Source organism: Aquarana catesbeiana, linkage group LG13 (genome assembly GCF_042186555.1).
Source record: "Aquarana catesbeiana isolate 2022-GZ linkage group LG13, ASM4218655v1, whole genome shotgun sequence".
NCBI classification, from domain to species: domain Eukaryota; kingdom Metazoa; phylum Chordata; class Amphibia; order Anura; family Ranidae; genus Aquarana; species Aquarana catesbeiana.
In genome coordinates, this window is record NC_133336.1 from 174,946,843 (window position 1) to 174,959,694 (window position 12,852).

The 12,852-nt window shown below is 40.5% G+C and overlaps 1 protein-coding gene across 5 annotated transcripts in view; it reads left to right on the forward strand.

Annotated features, from left to right (window-relative positions):
* Positions 1 to 12,852, forward strand: part of CADM3 (cell adhesion molecule 3) — a 642,752-nt gene that overhangs the window by 223,991 nt on the left and 405,909 nt on the right. For 3 of the 5 annotated variants that reach the window (XM_073608727.1, XM_073608723.1, XM_073608724.1), the window contains exon 2: positions 1,349 to 1,441. The exons of the other annotated variants lie outside the window; for them this stretch is intronic. In XM_073608727.1, coding sequence (XP_073464828.1) covers positions 1,349 to 1,441 — 93 coding nt within the window. The remainder of the gene's footprint in view (positions 1 to 1,348; positions 1,442 to 12,852) is intronic. 5 annotated transcript variants of the gene reach the window in all.

The window sequence follows — 12,852 nt, forward strand, 5'->3', positions numbered from 1 at the left end:
AGCCCCCCGCCTGAACACTCCACTGATCTGGCTTCTTTCGGACTGGTTGCCATACACAGAGGCCGAATGTCGGCTGGTTTTTATTGATCCAGGAGATGTTGCCCAACACTTCGCCCATGTGTACTAGGCTTAAAAGGTCAGAACAATTTTTAAAAAAAGGTAGGCATGCTGTGTAAATGGGAACACATAACAAACATATAGCAGCCCACAGAACAAGGAGAGAAAAAAAATCCCACTAAGCCCCGTGGGTGGGGCGAAACATGTCAGGTGTGTGGCGTAGATAGAGTTAGGCTGGGGCTGTTATTACCTATTACATGCCAGACTTGTATGGTGTGCAGGGGCTGAAATTTTTTTCTCTCCTTGTTCTGCGGATTACATGGAGTCAGGGCGGAGTCCTAGCCTGACCTGCAACCTAAGTGTAATACTCCAAATGGGGAACATAGACGCTGAAGCGGAGACCCTAAAGTCGGCTTAGGTTCACAAACATAAGCTCTGAAGAAGAGGAATTTCTCGAAACGCGTTAGCCTTTGCCTCTACAGGGACAGTCCCATGTGATGTGGACAGTTTTATGGACCCAAGTGGAGGAATATTAAGATGTGTTTTTATTCAAGTCTTTTTTTTTTGTGAGTATATTACCTATCTTTGTATACTGATAAAGCCTTTGTTTGGGGATAACGCGCTAAGCCTACGCACCTTCTGTCTTTTTCATGTTTCAGGACAGTCTCCTAGCCTGACCTGCACCCTAAGTGGACTACGCTGAATGGAGAACATAGACCAGTGATGGCGAACATTGGCACCCCAGATGTTTTGGAACTACATTTCTCATGATGCTCAACTGCACTGCAGAGTGCATGAGCATCATGGGAAATGTAGTTCCAAAACATCTGGGGTGCCAAGGTTCGCCATCACTGACATAGACGCTGAAGCGGAGACCCTAAAGTCTGCTTAGATTCACAAACCTATAGTGGCGTCTTCTCAAATTTGACTGCAAAAGTGGAGATCTGCTTTAGGGATCAATAACTCAAAGTTATAAGTTATAGGATAAAGATTATCTATTGACCCTATTTAACTGGGTTTTATTTTCATTAAAAAATGATTGCAATTATTTATTACATGCCATACATTTATTTGTTAACCACACCTTACCCTGTATTGTAGTCTTCTGTAATTCTTTGCATTGCCATATCCAGTTAGGATTTGCTGCACTGTATAGGGTTGCCAGTCTAGCACTGGAAGCTTGTTGACAGGAGGAGAGAGCACATGAAATGACCTCAGCATTGTGCTTATGCTCCTTCGTTGTCCAATCGTGGGGTAAAGCTGTTTACCAAGCTGTATTGTTTAATTACAGTGGAGAAAAGGGATGTCACTGACTTTGCTATGCTGTCTGGCAATGAACACCCAAGACTAAACAGACTGAACAGAAATACAAATACTTTAACAGGTGAGACAATTCCCATATATGTATTTCAACTATTAATTTAGTTGTATACCTAGCACTTAACTTTTATATACACCAGGAGATATTACACAATCCCACTGCCAGTGTTCTGAGCATTGCTTACTGCACCAACCCTACCAGTTTTTGTTCTATTTGTTTCTCTTTCTCGGATTGTACCCTTGTTTTATTGCTTATGAATGAGAGCTGGCTGCACCCTTGTTATTGCCATCCAACCTTTATGCTGAATTGGAATTTTTAAATCTTTTTAGTAAATAACACATTCAATGTTGTTTTTGCTAAAATATTTCAATGCTGAGAGGAATTCTTTATTTCCTACTATCCCATGCTGTGAAAATAAGAGGTAAAAATAAAGCATGAGGAGGGAGAGGGCGTCCTTTTGTGCACAGCTTAGGACACATTAAGTTTTAACATATCGTTTTTATTTCCAAATTCTTATTTAGCTTAATGGTACGGAATTCCTGCAGTTTAATGTAAGAATCAGAAGAAGCAGAAGTCAAGACACCAGAAAAATGATGTAGAAAACTCCCCAGGATATGCATTAAAGATGAATTCCAGGCATGGTATATTTTTACATAGGTGCATTGGTCCAGTTTGGGCAGTGTATCTATGTACTGTATATAGGGGCGGGGAGTGCCAAGCCACTTCTAGTGCAGTATCGTTTATTTAACACGTTCCAAAAAAATAAAATAATAAATGCATTCACATGGTGCTCAGTAAGACCCCATACAGCAACCTTTCTCTACCTTTTCTAAACAGAGGAACCCTTAAAATAATTTTCAAGGAACCCCTGCTAAAAATTACTATGTCTTCAAGTCATGATGGATTCAAGTGATGGTCAGTGGAAAGAATACTCCTTATGTTTTTGGTCATTGGGAAGAATTCCCCCCTTACAGATATCTAAAACAATTTATGGTGTCAGTGGGAACTTATCTGAGAGGCAGAAATTGCTAATTTCTCAAGGAACCCCTAGCAACTTCTAAAGGAACCCCAAGGTTCCATGGAACCCTGGTTGGGAAACCCTGCCATACACACTATACAACTTTTGTTGTCTGATTTCCTTTAGATTTACCAAAACCATGTAGCGCAAGGGCCTGCCTGATTGCATACAAATTGAAACTCTTATGGTTTGACATCATATTATATGGTTTTGGTAAATCTGAAGAAACAAATCTACAGAAAATTGTATAGTGTGAAGCTTTAGACTTGTCAGGTGAACAGTGTAGGAACGTGGGAGCCTTGGATTTCAGCAGCGGACACCATGTGTCAGCTGAAGCCACGAGGCAGAGACTCAGGGACTCTCTATGGAGCCGGTTCACATATCTCTGTTGAGGCTGCGGAGAGGCTTGCACAAGAGTGCTGTGTGTCATTGGCTCCATCTCAGGGCCGAATTCAGACAAAAATTTGTCCATGATTCTTCCCTGAAATGGAGAACAGAGACTCACCGGACCCCTGCTGCAAGCCGCATCCGTCAAAGGTATAAACACATCCTCAGTGATTTCCAGCTTCCAGGGGCATCTACCAGGTATGGTATATACATAACTACATTGGTCCAAGCTGGACCAATGTAACTACAGTAAAACCTTGGATTGTGAGCATAATTCATTCCAGAAACATGCTTGTAATCCAAAGCACTTGTATATCAAAGCAAATTTCCCCATAAGAAATAACGGAAACTCAAATGATTAGGTCCACAACCATTTATTCATAGGTCCTGCAGTTTATAGTCCACATAAAAAGATTTTAGCAATGTGACCATGTTGTGTAACCATAAAATGTCCATCCACAAATGGAAGCCTCCACAAGGGGATTCGACTCAAAATCCAGCAGGAGCTACAGAGTATTAAAGAGAAGAGAGGCGCCTCTAAGTGTAGCATTATGTTGCTAAATGTTGTACCTTCATTAAATGTAACAATATTGCTACTCTTAGAGGCTCCTCTCTTCTCTTTTATACTCAGTTGTGATATGACGCTACTTGCATATCAAGACATTGCTTGTATATCAAGTCAAAATTTATTTAAAAATTTTGCTTGTCTTGCAAAACGCTCTCAAACCAAGTTACTCTCAAACCAAGGTTTTACTGTATATAAAAATATTGTATACTATGCCTTCAATAAACCTTTACAAATCTTCACTTACACTGTTTTGTCAAAAGTATTGGAACACCTGCCTTTACACGCACATGAAATATAATTCATCACAAAGGTGTTCTATTAGGTTGAGGTTAGGACTCTGTGCAGGTCACTCAAGTTCCTCCACCCAACACTCGCTTGATGGACCTTGCTTTGTGCACTGGTGCAAATCATTTTGTGGAGGGGAGGATTATGGTGTGGGGTTGTTTTTCAGGGGTTGGGCTTGACCTCTTAGTTCCAGAGAAGGAAACTCTAAGGTTTCAGCATACCAAGACATTTCGGACACTTTCATGCTCCCAACATTGTGGGAACAGTTTGGAGATGGCCCCTTCCTGTTCCAACATGACTGCGCAGCAGTGAACAAACAAGGTCAATAAAGACATGGATGATCGAGTTTGAGGTGGAGGAACTTGACTGGCCTCAACCCAATAGAACACCTTTGGGATGAATTAGAGCGGAAACTGCAAGCCAGGCCTTCTCGTCCACATCAGTGCCTGACCTCACAAATGCACTTCTGGAAGAATGGTCAAGCATTCCCATAGACACACTCCTAAACCTTGTGGACAGCCTTCCCAGAAGAGTTGAAGCTGTTAAAGGTGCAAAGGGTGGGCCAACTCAATATTGAACCCTACTGACTAAGACTGGAATGCCATTAAAGTTCATGTGCGTGTAAAGGCAGGAAAATGATACAATCCTGCTAGTCTGCTCCCTATTTCAAAAGATGCAGTTTAGAGAAGGGATTGTTGCAGAGGCTTTAGTTGGCAACGTGATATAACCACATGGCACTGAGAAGAGCTTAACAGCTAAACACTTAGCATAATATTTCCCTTTGGCACATACTATAACTCAGCGCTTATGGGCAGAAGAACAGGCACTGTTGTCACCGCTGGGTTACACCTCCTGAGCTGTGGTGGCACCACAAGCTCTACTTTTCTGATGTGGTGCCACCAGGCCATAGAAATTATCCATCACATTGGCTGTGAAATTTAGTGCATGATGTATCAAAAATCCTGGCTACAGAGCTATGCACATCAATTAGTGGCAAGGATTGCTACAGATGAAAAAATATTGCCTACACTTAAACTGTTTGAGCATTGTCAGCGTAATAAAATTCTTTACAGATATCGACAACTGTATGCCTTGAAGGGTTTGTAAAATTTTTATTACAAAGTACATTGATGTAAAAAAGTGGCCTGGGACCTTTAATAACAAATTATTTTTTGATAAACCACACTTTAAAAATGGGAGTTTGAATCTGATTGGCTGCTTTCTGTATGAACTCTCCATCTATTTTTATACAAACACCCAGTATTATTAGAAGTGGGAATGTGTGCCAATTCAGCAAGGGCATTCCTTTTTTCCTTAAAATATTTTTGTCTTATACCCCCATTTTCCTTTACCTGCAACATCAAAGTAGTTAAAGGCCAGTGCCACTGTTTCTTTTTTTACGAAGAACACCAACCCACCTCAAAGTCTCAAAGATATACTCAGCCTCTTAATACTCCAGTGCTTCACTCCACATCCCCCTCCACTCATGGTTGCCAAACCTCTTCTAACATTCAACTCACTTCATGTGAGCCAAGGGCTTTGAGTATACTTCTCCTGGGAGTGGCTCACCATTCACCTAGTTCCCGGGAGAATGGTGCAGGGAACAGTGCCCATATGACTTTGTTTGCTGTTCTCTGCATTATTGAATTATTGAGCACTACCCTCACACAACAAAGGAAACCCCAGAACATCACATGTCCAGAATGGGGGGCAGCCCAAAAATGAAGGGGTGTTGGGGGGGGGGGGATCTGGGTTCTTCCAACCTGCAGAGGAGAAAGAATGGTTTGGGACTTTATATGAGACGATAACCTGGTAGGGCCATCTGCCTCCATCCTTATTTACATGAATAAAAAGAAAAGGTGAGACTTTATATGAAGCATGCAGGTGGACAAAAAGTCAAGTTTATTGACTGAAAGAATAGTATATTGAATGATAATCATATTATTAAAATATAATTCATATACATATATATATATATATATATATATATATATATATATATATATATATATATATACACACAAACGTACAATTAGGTAAATTGTCACATGATTGCAAACAGTACATATAAGGTTAATAGATAAACACATGATTCACATATTCAGGAATAGATGGAACTCTAATGCAACCCATGATCTATTGGAACATGGCATATGATAGTTTTACGCGTTTCATGGAGGTTATATCCACTCTTCAGGAGCATGCACGTGACCTGTATCTGTAATAGATTAAGAGAATAGCTATGCTGACCATAATGGAAAAAAGGGGTAAAAAGTAAAAAAAATTAAAATAAAAGATAAAAATTGGAACTGAAGGAGCCCCACTTTCTGAGATACTTACAAAGAAGTCTGTTTGTTGAATGTGGCACTAGCAACCGGAAGCACCCAAAGGGCATCTCTACCGGGAGCTGAGTGATTGGAACCCAACAGGAGCCACATCCAGAGAGGGCAGTAGAATTAGAGATAGCTAATCGTGGCCATAAGTATTAAACCCATCATGGGAAACCTTCTATACAAAATAGTATGTGTTAATACACAGTGTGCAATGTCTCCTGTACTCCGTTAGAGCAGGACAAATATATAAAAGAAAGTGTCGATTGAAGCCGAAATGAGTAAAAGTGGCAGATAGTAAAATTGGTGAAAATTTTAGGGCTATACCCCAAGGAGGATAAAAAGTAAGTGTGCCAGATACAAAAGATAGTGGATACTAGTTGCCAAATTACCCAAACTGGAGTGTTGAAGCAGAGGTTCATCGTGATGTGAATAATAGACCAAGCAAAGGCAGAGACAGACCACCAAGGTGAATAAGCCACCCAGAAATAGGACCTATATGGACACAGCCGTAACACGCCCACCAACTTCACGCCAGCGTGCAAAGTGGGAGGCATCACTGATTGAGCTGCGAAGCGCCAACCTGCATTTGGGCCTTAAAATAATCCTGTACTGAGCAAAACCTATATGTTGCCATTGTTGACCTCCTACCATAAGGAAAGTTCAGAACTAACCTTAGAAAGTATTACCGTAATTATCGGCGTATAACACACTTTTTTCCCCTTAAAATCAGGGGAAAATCGTGGGTGCGCGCGGGAAGAGAAGCGAGCGCCGCTGAATTACATAGAGCCGTGAACACACACAGCTACCTGGCGCTCCGTCACTCACAGCCACGCCTCCTGCCCCCGCATTTGGCCACTGTTCTGTCTATCATATGAGCAGGGCCAGGAGGCGTGGCTGTGAGTGACGGAGCGCTGGGTACACAGGAGATCGCGGCTCTATGTAATTCAGCGGCGCTCATCCCTCGGAGACAGCATGGATAATCCAACACTGGCGAGGCTGCAATGATGGCAAAGGTGAGGCTGCAGATGGGCACTGAACAGGCTGCATTGTTGGTCAATTTTAGGCTGCGGGTGGGCACTCAACAGGCTGCATTGTTGGTCAATTTGGAGGCTGCAGATGGGCACTGGACAGGCTGCATTGTTCGGTATTTTAATGGCTGCAGATGGGCACTGAACAGGCTTCATTGTTGGTCAATTTATGGGCTGCAGATGAGCACTGAGCAGGGTGCATTGATGAGCTGTGACCCTAATTTTGCTTCAAAGTTCTTTATTTAAAATGTAATTTTTTTCCCTTAAACTTCCCTCCTAAAGTGGGGGTGCGTGTTATACCCCTATACGTGTTATACACCGATAAATACAGTATTTTATTGAAAGGGTAGCTAATGCTTATAACAGACTTCCAGCAGAGGTAGTAAGTCAACACTTGTAAGTAAGTCAACACTTTAAACATGCTTGGCACAAACATGGATCTATATTCACTCTAAAAAAAAGAAATCCAAAATGGACAGACTGAATAGATCACTTTGGGGGAGATTTACTAAAACGGGAGCACTCAGAATTTGTTGCAGATGTGCATGGTAACCAATCAGCTTCTAACTTCGGCTTTTTCAGTTAAGCTTTGACAATAAAACCTGAAAGCTGATTGGTTTCTATGCAGAGCTGCACCAGATTTTGCATCATGCAGTTTTAGTAAGTCAACCCCCTAGGATTTTTTTGCCTTTGCTCTTCTATGTTTCTATGTTTCTGTTAAGGAAAGGCAACAGAGTCAGGCTGAAGAATAATGGCCAACCTAAAATGGACCTTAAAAATGTGCTTTAGTTTCAGCTGAAAATCCACTCTGGATTGTAGAGGTGTTATTATGAGCAATGAATTATAATCCCTGTTTTATGCTCTCACCTTTCCATGGTTGCTGTATATCCTGCCAGTGCCTTCTCTAAATCCATACTGTTAGACCACTGTGAAGGATGAGACCTATAGCCATTGTCAGATGCCTTATATTCACATTGTATGGTTAAGCTGCTCACTCTCATTTATGCACTTGGTAGCGATGGTAAAAAATTATAGCTAGACTGTTTTATGTAACAGACGTCTTGCTGCTTCTCCGCAAGCCTTTCAGCCGGAGAATTCAATGAAGCCTCTGAAGGGAAAAAATATCTATTGAAATGCCGTTTTGTGGACCCAAAACCTCATTGATTTTACTTGCTGGACGCCAGCGCTCAAACTGGAATCTATTTCAGCTAATTTGAAAAGCGCAGTTCTGAGGACGCCATTGTATCCCTTGTATAATCTCAGGCATTATCCTTTGCTCTGCCATGTTTTCTAAATCTAATTGTCATGCTTGATTCTCTGGCCCTTGAATGCCTTCAAACCATTAGGAACAAGAACAAAATGGCTTCTCTTCAGTGAGCAAGAAAACCTCGCAAGACATCAGTAACAATCTTAGCCTCTAGCATACCAGCCAATTTAAGAAAATGTGATGTTTATTTACCATATGAAGAGTTACAGCAGATATAGCACTTGGTTAGTTGGTTTTAAAAAGTCTCATAAGAAAAAACAACTATACAACAAACACGATCGGGGTTGCACTAGGTGCTTGGGAGTCCCTCCTTGAAAAGTTCTGATGAAAAGTTCTTTCTTTCCCTTGTCTCTCTCTTCTTTGTGTCTGCTACCTTATAGATTTCTGCTTCTTAGTTTCGTAATACCTAGTGGCTTTCTGTTAAGAACTGTTGACATTGTGCTACCATAGCAACACATACTGTAGGCAATTATGGGTAATGGTTAGCCCACTTAGCTAGGTATGACATCCCACTTAAAGTGGTTGTAAATGTAAATTAAAAAAAAGAAAAAAAAAATCTCTATAAATACCTGCTCTGTGCAATGGGATTGCACAGAGAAGCCCCAAAATTCCTCTTCTCGGGTCCCTTCTGGAACTCCTGGTTCCCCCTATATGTTCAGTGCCCCCATGGAAAGCCGTTTCCCATAGGGCAGTGGTTCTCAACTCCTGTCCTCAGGACCCACTAACAGGCCAGGCTTGCAAGATAACTGAAATACATCACAGGTGATATAATTTGCTGCTCAATAATTGCAGTATGCTAGTCTGCATGTCCCCAAGGTAATACTTAAAATCTGGCCTGTTAGTGGGTCCTGAGGACTGGAGTTGAGAACCACTAAAAAATATTTAGGCTTTAGAACTACTTTAATTTTTGTATTCATTTGAAGAAGAATCCCCCAGGTTTTTAAAACAAAAATAAATTCAGCTCTGGTTGTAGTACCCTCCTGCTTTCTTGCGTCATCCCTTGTAGTAATTCTTTTCACCTGCTAGATGTCCTCCGTCCATGTTAAAGGAAGCCCCGTGGCCTTAACATTGAAGACTGAGAACATCCTATGAGCGCAGACCATCATGGACCAAAGCCCCCACTCCCCTGGCTGTATTTGTGATTTTTTTTTTTGTTTTTTTCTTTCGTATACTTACCTTTTCCAGATGTCTTCAGGCTGGTTGCGTGTCTACAGAGTCCTCTTACCCTTTTGGATCTAGCCACCGCTAGAAAGGATCTAGAGTAGGGGGACTCTGTATGTCAAGTGACCAGCCTGAAGACATCTGGAAAGGGTAAGTATAAAAAAAACAAAAAACAGCTGAGAGTGGAAGCTCTGGAGGTGGCGGGAGGTGTTAGCCTGGACTTGGGCTCCAGAGCCTCATAAACAAGATGAGAATATCGGATGATTTATCATCCGTTTTTTTTGTTCCGCATGCTAGTCTCATATTGAAAACCAATAGGTTACTAAAGTTACGAAAATTCTCGTAAGACACAATACAGTTTCAAAAGTGATGTAATGTATTCTTTCATTTCTGAGCATGCGTGGTCTTGGTTACATAATTGTTTCGTACAAATACTGTACTAATTACACAAAAAACATTGGTTCTGTTATCATACGGGGAAAAATGTTTGTGCTTGTCCCTCTGGATATTTTCACATGAACGGTCATGATTGGTTCTCGAATGTGTACTAACGAATAGATTATCGGACGATCGCTCCAAATGTGTTTTTTTTTCATTCAATATACTCGTCATGTGTACAGGCCCTAAAGTTGTTGTAAACTCTCTCTTATACCCAGTGAAGTGAACAGCCCCAGATGATACACAGACAAAATAAATCTTCCTGCATACGTTTTACTTGTATATCTGCTGTCTTTCTACACTCTTTGGAAAGCGCAAATCATGATAGAAATCTGTCTTCCTATTTCAGCAGTGGGTGGGGAGTCTGGGCTTACACTGTGTGAGAGCTTATTGGAGGAAAGGGACACTCCCCACATAGGTAGAGGAATGAAGGAACATGCAGAGCTGTATTGTGAATAGACAAGCTCAGTGTTTATCTCCCTCTAAGCTCCCTCCCTGATGCAAATTTTCAGCTATTGTTATCTCATTTGTCAGAGAACTTGTCAGAAGTGACTCTGCTGATAACAGATGAATGGAGCACCAGAGAGAAACAACACTTAGAGCTTTAAAGAGAGATAGGTAAACACTACAGTTTTTATATACAGTATGTGCTTAGGTCAAATTTCATGGGGTTTACAACCACTTTAAGGCTGCATGGAGCCTCACTATGAGCTTCATTCAGGAGTGTGCTGCAAAGCACAAATAAAGTTGTGGTAGCATTGATTTCCTTATTCTTGCTGTACGGTTCTTCATGGGCTGGTTGCCTGCCAACCAATAATGCTGTCAATCAGTGGAAAAGCACCAGAGAGGAGGTGTCAGTCTCCAGTGTGCTGTACTGAGCATACATGCCAGAGGTATGTACATTTTATATAATGTGTGTTGTCAGTAAAAATGATGTGGTGGACCGAGAAATACTGTGTGAAGGTGCCTGATGCAGAAGAACCATTTGGTATTTTTACTATACAGTATTGTGGTGTAAATATGAATTAGTTAAAAGCCATAATTTCAGCAGCTCCTCATTTTAAAACACTTTTCTGCCTGCTAATTAGACCGGATGTCTTCTTTAACATGATGACAGAGAGGCTATTAAATCCTCATGGCTTTCAAAAAGAAAAACAGTTTTTATCCCTTAAATAATTATACTGTTGTCAAAAAAGAGAGAGCGAGAAAAAGCTTAAGAACCAACAGAGCTAAGTATTGGCTCTCTATCCAAAACATATTATTTTAACCACTTACTGAATAGGCCTTTTCTGGACCTTTTTGTTTGAAAGTGTAAATCAGATTTTTTTGCTGGAAAAGAACCCCCAAACAATATATATATTTTTTAGCAGAGACCCTAGAGAATAAAAAGGCGATCCATGCAATATTTTATGTCACACAGTATTTGCGCAGTGGTCTTTCAGACACATTTTTTTTGGAAAAAAATACACTTTAATTAATTTGAATGCAAAAAAACACCATAGATAACCCAATGTTTTTGTAAAATTGAATAGATGATATTATGCCGAATAAATAGATACCTAAGATGTCATGCTTTATAATTGCGCAGGCTCGTGGAATGGGGACAAACTACAGTAATTAAAAATCTCCATAGGCAACATTTTAAACTTTTTCGCAGGTTACCTGTTTAGAGTGGGGTCTCGCACTAGAATTATTGCTTTCTCTCTAACGTCAAAGGCTTTGGATATTTTTTTTATATCCTTTTCCATCTTTGTAAAGTTTCATTACCTTGTTACGCAGGTCTTTTGACTGTTCTTTTCTACCTCCTCATGGCTCAGTGTCTAGCCTGCTTAGTGCATCCATGTAAGAGCTAACAAACTCATTGACTATTTATACACAGACACTAACTGTTTGTGTATAAATCAGTGAAGGAAAAAACTTATGTATTTACAAAATTTTATAACAAACAAAGAAACTTTTTTTTTTTCGGTCTTTTTTTATTTGTTTAGCGAAAAATAAAAACCCCAGTGGTGATCAAATACCACCAAAAGAAAGTTGTATTTGTGGGAACAGTGTTGCATGACCGCGCAATTGTCATTTAAAAGCGTAAGCGCTGAAAGCTGAAAATTGGCCTGGGCGGGGGGGGGGTAGTGCACAGTATTGAAGTGGTTAAGAGCTGTGGGCATGCTATTTAGGAGGACCCCAAGTGCAACCCCTGATGTTACCAAGGGCGCTGGCTACTCCCCCCTATGTTACAGAGGTGTGAGCTTTCCCTAATTTGCGGCTTTTCTGGATTTCCTTAATTTGGAGACTATTCAATGGGAACAAACAAAGTAATAGGCAGCATATTCCAATGTTGTCAAAATTGTCCAAAAATCTTTATTATTTCAATATCCAGCAGACAGAATGAGTGTCCTTGCTCCAGCACACACCATGGCTTCCAGCCTTTCATGTAATCGCCTATAAAAATGATTGCCAGTGAAGTAAAAGGGCAATAATTAAAGCAGCAAGTATAGATTTTGCAAACCATAGTCTACCCTTGTCCACACAATAGTCTCTCGTTTAACTTCCAGTGGAAATGCTAGGTTTTCATAAGGCACATTATATATAAAATCTAGATTTATTTTCTCATATTACAAAAACTCAGATGAAATGTTTTCAGTATTCTGTCTTAATATTTCATAATGGAATGAGTTAAAGCATTCTTCTCTGCATACTATGAGAATTCTGCTATGCAATCTTATTTTCCTATAGCATTTTGGTTGGAAAGTGACAAGTTAAGGCGGGTAAAGTTTCATGAAAAATACACTTTATGAATGGACGTTTGTTGGTGTAACTGACCCCCAAATCATTATTGATGAGGCCCGATTTGGATCCTTGCTAAGCAACACCTAAGCAGGGCTAGCAGCAGCAAGAATGCAGGTATATTATTGAAAGAGCTTTGTCACTCAATTAACCACTTCCATACCAAGCACTTTCCCCCCTTCCTGCCCAGGACAATTTTTAGATT